General features: G+C 35.8%; 1 protein-coding gene across 1 annotated transcript in view; it reads right to left on the bottom strand.

Annotated features, from left to right (window-relative positions):
• KMT2C (lysine (K)-specific methyltransferase 2C) overlaps positions 1–6,292 on the bottom strand; it is a 241,372-nt gene that overhangs the window by 98,720 nt on the left and 136,360 nt on the right. The window contains exons 18-21 of the mRNA XM_011984319.1: positions 3,288–3,469; positions 2,869–3,033; positions 1,428–1,537; positions 855–920 (exon numbers count right to left, since the gene is read on the bottom strand). Coding sequence (XP_011839709.1) covers positions 855–920; positions 1,428–1,537; positions 2,869–3,033; positions 3,288–3,469 — 523 coding nt within the window. The remainder of the gene's footprint in view (positions 1–854; positions 921–1,427; positions 1,538–2,868; positions 3,034–3,287; positions 3,470–6,292) is intronic.

Here is a 6,292-nt window from a genome sequence, read left to right as displayed (position 1 = left end):
AGGCTGAGGCAGGAGAATCGCTTGAACCCGGGAGGTGGAGGTTGCAGTGAGCCGAGATCATGCCACTGCACTCCAGCCTGGGCGACAGGGCGAGACTCTGACTCCAAAAAAAAAAAGTCTTCCTGGCATTTCTATTTTCATGTCCCAATAAAAAGAGTTAGAAGCACTGCAACTAAACGCAATGCTCAGCTAATCCACTATGAGCTTTTTCCTAGAAAAGATCAAAAGATAGGGATCTATTTACATAAGAGAAGAAAGAATACTCCAGAAGTTCATCTGGAAAAATCAGAGTATCAACATAATTACTAATAGGGAGAGGTAATAAATAAGTACAAATCCTGCAGATTTAATTTTAAATGTACAAAACTGTTGTTCCTTAGAACAATTCCTGTACTATCCAAATGTTTTTGTATCAGGTGCTATTAAATACAAGTATTCAAAAGAATGATTGTTTAATAAGAATATCATATTAATCACCATACTAAGTTTATTTATTATTTTAAAAATTAAGAGATTGAATTAACTCTAAAACAAATCTGTTTGCTAACTAGGCCATATTTTCTGCTAACTGATAATTAAGCACAGTAATATATCAATGAAACCAAAGCAAGTATGGCATTAATGGTTATTCTAAGAGCTGTTATTTTTGTTGCCAACTTGCTGAAATTTATAGGAGTACTGCCCCAGTAAAGCTGGACGACATTTTATATATCATTGTGGAAATGATTACCAACATGAGGGAATTTGGATAGAACACCCATATGATTGAAGCAGGTTTGACGAGTGGTAAGCCAATTATGTAAAAATTAAGCAAAGTAAATTAATTAAATTACGTAAAGCATTTCAAATTTTACCTAGCTCTTTTACTTTTGTGACAATTTGTGCTACAAGTGAAGATTCACAGCAGTCTGAGGAAGGCACTGAAACGAAAAAAAAAAAAAATCCAGGTAATTCTTTTCAGAAAAAGTAAAGTGTATTTAAATACTTATATATGATTAAAATTTGTTTCTATACTCATTTTATTAAAATAAATGTTTGAACACTAAAGTTAAAAGTGGTTTTTAAAGCAACAACAAAACAAGAAGCGGTGAAGGAAATACTCAAGTCATGGAGGAAAACCTGGCTAAGAAAGAATCAATATACTGGATTTTGACATATTGTCAATAACTACAAGATCATGTTCCCTGGAAGCAAAATTATAGTTTACATTTAAAGTATATGCTTTTTATTGTTTCATGTCAATTGTTTTATTAAAAGTTGTGGTAAGTCATGTGTAACCAAAAGTAATATTTTTTGTAAAATACTTGTAAAAGTAAGTTTCACAAAGACAAAATAGAGTATAGCTAAGCTAATTCATTGGTTATGGACAGTAAGGTGCAAGTGAGTGGTACAAGAGTGCAGACTCACAGTTTAAATTATTCTCTTACCATTAGACGCAGGCATATAGGGTCTGCACATGCTACAATCAAAACCAATGTCTGCTACATTTTCCACTTCTTCCTCAGTATTTAAGTTTTGACAAACTGCATGCATCCATCTAAAAAGACCATATTTGTACATGTTTTTTAAAAAATGGAATATACTGAGAACTGCTACCTTTTAAAACCTGTAACACTGACAGTCTTCAAACTTAAAAGCCCTAAGCCTCACATGCTCCTCCTACCTTGCCCTTTTCTCCTAACTATCCCTATTAACAGAAAACTTTCATAGAGCTAAGAAGGAAATAAAAGGAGTAAGAACAACTATTAGAGAGGAAGCAAAGCACATTACATAAGGAAGCCAATTATTTTATCATCATATATTAAATATTTCAAAGACAGCAAGGAAGCTAGTTAGAGCAAACAGAAAGGTATTCAGAAATACTGCAAATGGCAGTGCTAGCATATATGTGCTCCATGCAATGCATCTAATTTGAAGTAGATATATCTCATGTAAAGCAATGTTGAATGGTAATTGGGAAATAAAGTAAAAAGTTGTCTTGCATTGGAACAAAGAATTAGTAGGCAGAGTCCCAAGAATACTGTACTACTGATGAAATAATACTATTAATAATAATATATGTTCACTGCTTAACTTCTAAAAGAGTACAACAATATACTAATGAAAGCAACGAAATATTCTTGATTTTGAAATTCCACATAATTACGTAGGGCAGGCAGAAGGTGGTATCTAATATCTAGATATCTAGTATTTAGAGCTTTAAGAAAAAGTGGTTTAAGGAGAACAGAATGTGTTAGATATTCTTCATAATTTATTAAAAGATTCAGAAACCTTCCATAAGAAATGGCATAGATGAAGGCAATAATTCTCCATCTAATTTCAAGGGATTTCTAAACCCTCAAAAAGGCCTAAATTAAAAATCTTTAGTCTTGGCCAGAAGCAGTGGTTCACGCCTGTAATCACAATACTTTGGGAGGCCGAGGTGGGTGGATCACAAGGTCAAAAGATCGAGACCATCCTGGCCAACATGGTGAAACCCCATCTCTACTAAAAATACAAAAATTAGCTGGGTGTGGTGGCACGTGCCTGTAGTCCCCGCTACTCGGGAGGCTGAGGCAGAAGAATTGCTTGAACCCAGAAGGCGGAGGCTGCAGTAAGCCGAGATCGTGCCACTGCACTCCAGTCTGGCGACAGAGCGAGACTCGGTCTCTAAATTAAAAAACAAAAAAAAAACAAAAAAAAAACTTTAGTCTGGAATTGAGAATTCAAAACAGGAAATCACTTCTATAAGTTTCTAGGTGACTAAAAATCTACAAAGCAAAAAGTTCTGTACCTAAAACTTATGATCAAGGAAAAGCTATTTTCCATTTTCTTTTTGCTACATTTCAAAGAGAAAAGCTTTAAAAAGATGAAAAAATAGCACAATACCTATCACATTGTCTACATTGCAGAATAAGATCTTCTTCTCTATAGTTTCGATAGCAGACTGGACAGGAAGATAAGCTTGCACAAGGAGCGCACTGTGTGTAATTGTTCTGCCATTCACATCTTAGACCTGCAGATGTTGCTCCACAGTGTCTGCACCAAACACACCTGAAATCCAAATCCCCCCGAAAAGTCTCAATTTTATTTTCTTAGTTATTCAGTTACTGTAATTCAGGAAGCTACATACGAACAAAATGGGGGAATGATTTAATGTGTATGTGAAAATTTTTCTGATTAGTGATATCTATCATAGCATACGTGTATTATTCAATTAAATAGACGTCGCTAATTTTTAAAAACTAAAGTGGTATGAGAAAGTTCTGAACTTGAAAGACTAGCAAGGCAAACAAATCCTAGAGTACCATTTGCACTTCCAGCCTCCTTTGGGAACTGTCTGCAATGGAGGGTCTAGGCAGTAGGTGTGATAACTTATGTCACAATCATCACACAGCAGGAGTCTTCCTGGGTCAGTTGCCTTCCCACAGGCCTCACACACAGTGCACTCAAGACACCTCCAACCTTTGCTAAGAACCACTTTAGTGATCTGTAAAAGAAACAACCAATCCATGTGATTTATGCATTAACCTAACATAATCAAATATACTATATAAATTAGTATGGTGCTTATGTACCTAGAAGCAGAAAAGAGGCAATCAACTAACATTTATTGAGCACCTACGGAGGCCCAATATTGGGTTGGGCATGTTCATATGCACTTTTAGGAGCCTACTGAGCAGAATAATAGAAAGTGGCATATATTTTAATGCCTTTTTAAAGTCCACATAATTACCTTATGCTGTACATTTAATGTCCACTATATTTATAGATATAGTGACCACATTTTAAAGAAATCAAGTAAGTTTCCCTATTACTGATACATAATTTGAAAATACATCAACAAAATCTCCATCTACGTTTCCATGCTTAAAATCAATAGAAAAAATACCAAAAAAAAAATAATAATGTAAAACATGAGTTCTTAGGGACATTTTATTATCTTAGAGGATTTCTATTTAGACTATGAAGCTAGGAATTCCGAGGTTCACATTGACTCCTCTGTTTATTCTTCTCTCTCTCAAGGGTGTTAGTAGAATATTTGGGAATCTCCAAATCCCTAATCAACTCCTGAAGGAAGTCACACCATGTAATATTAAGATTGTGGAACTTCTTAAAGATCTCAAGAGACTAGGGTGTACAGATAGAACCAACCAAGTGCCCACATGATAATGACACAGTAGGTAATGAGGGTGGAGAATAAAAATTCAGATCATGAGGTACATGAAAGCCTAAAAGATACCAGAGAAGAAAACAAAAGAGTTAAATTCAGAGGAACACCTATCAGAATGGCACCAAACTTCCCAAATCCAGATGCATAAGTTTCCAATTCTACAAGAAAACACTTTTCAAAGTACAATTCTCAACCTAGCTACACAAGCAACTGTGTGTGAAGACAGAATACGTTGTAGACACAGGAAGACTCAAAATTCAGCTCCCTCATTCTCCTTCTAATAAAGTTACTGAGAGATATGTGGAACAGAATGAGGATAAAGAAAAGGAAGATCTGGGATCTATAAATCAACAGATCCAACAAAAGCCATCAGGCCAGGAAAGTTGAAGGATGAGAACAACACACCTAGAAGCTACTGGCATGTCTCAGAGCAGGAGAAGGGAATGTCCAGGAGGAGGGTAGGACTCTTCCCAGAAAAAAATGGTACTTTAAAAAATAATCTTATATGATAGTTGTATAGTAGGCAAAAACAAAGAACAAATGGAGAGTCACTATTACTTTCTTGTTATTAAAAACTCCATGAAAGACAAAAGAATCTCATAGTACACTATTTAGATCTGCAGTGAACATTCACTGAGTCAAAATCAACACCTTATTAATTGAACTAAACATAGTAATACAACTATATTGGGAGAAGGAAGGAGGTGTATTTTAAGACCTAAATCAGAATTGATTTATTCATAGCAGAAAGTCGACAAAATCTAGCACTGATAAAGCAGTAAACCAGTTTATCATTTAGAGCTATAGCACTAACTACAAGAAAAAAGATCTGAAAAGATGAAAAGTGATTGCCTCAGACATGGAGGTAAAGTAATACAAGGGTTGGTTGTTCATTACAAGGCTTTTTTTTTTTTTTTTTTTTTTTTTTTGAGACAGAGTCTTGCTTTGTTGCCTGGGCTGGAATGCAGTGGTGTGATCTCAGCTCACTGCAACCTCTGCCTCCCATGTTCAAATAATTCTCCTGGCTCAGCCTCCTGAGTAGCTGGGACTACAGGAATGAGCCACCACACCCAGCTAATTTTTGTATTTTTAGTAGAGACAGAGTTTTACTATGTTGGCCAGGCTGGCTCGAACTCCTGACCTCAAGTGATCCACCTGCCTCGGCCTCCCAAAGTGCTGGGATTACAGGTGTGAGGCAACACGCCCGGTCCATTACAAAGCTTTTCATGTCATTTGATTTTTAAACATGTATATTTATTAATTTGATTAGCTTACTGATTTTTAAGAATTTGTCTTAGATTACCAAGTTAATATATTATTTGCCCACATGAAGGAAAATGGCCTGGGAGTAAGATCAGGGTGGCTTAGAGCAGTAGCCAGCAAACATTTCCAATAAAGGGCCAGAGAGTAAATAGAAAGTTCTGAGGGCCATATGACCTGTTGCAACTTTATAAAAACCCTGCCAGTGTAAGGCAAAACCCACTACAAATATATGTAAACAAAAGAACATGGCCATATTTCAATAAAAGTTTATTTGCAAACAAAGGAAATGGGTCAGATTTAGTCTATGGGCTAGTCTGCCTAACCCTGGCTTCAATGATGATCTGAAGACAAAGTGGCAGACAGATCTGAGGTGTTTAGTGGCAGAATTTTTAAAATATTTATTTTCATTCCTCCTAAGTTTTCTTCACAGATACCTGTGGCCCCTTTTACAACCAAACTCTCCAACTTTCTCAGTTTATATTCACTCTTCAACATACTCCACTATGGTCTCTACGCCCACATCCACTCAAAACTGCTTAAGCCAGGCTTGTCAAGACCTTCTTATTCTCAAATCTAACGGAAACATTAGTGTTTGTGTTTCTTGATTGCTAGTACTTCAACACTTGAACAATTTCTCCCTCTGTGAAATTTCCTTTTAACCTAGGTACTGGGGTTGTACTATCAAGTCATTTTTTTCTTCTGCTGAACCAGTTTAGGCTTAGTTTTAAAAGTTTTTTCAAATAAGATGTCATCCAGGATTCCATTCATGGTACCCTGTCCAAAATTGTTACAGATATGTTTTATAATCTAATACGGATACATGCTTCAACTATAATGGAGTAGGTGGGACCAGCCTGTTCTCCCATAAGATACTAG

This window comes from Mandrillus leucophaeus, unplaced genomic scaffold (genome assembly GCF_000951045.1).
Source record: "Mandrillus leucophaeus isolate KB7577 unplaced genomic scaffold, Mleu.le_1.0 Scaffold266, whole genome shotgun sequence".
NCBI classification, from domain to species: Eukaryota; Metazoa; Chordata; class Mammalia; order Primates; family Cercopithecidae; genus Mandrillus; species Mandrillus leucophaeus.
This window is presented reverse-complemented; position numbering and strand designations above follow the sequence as displayed.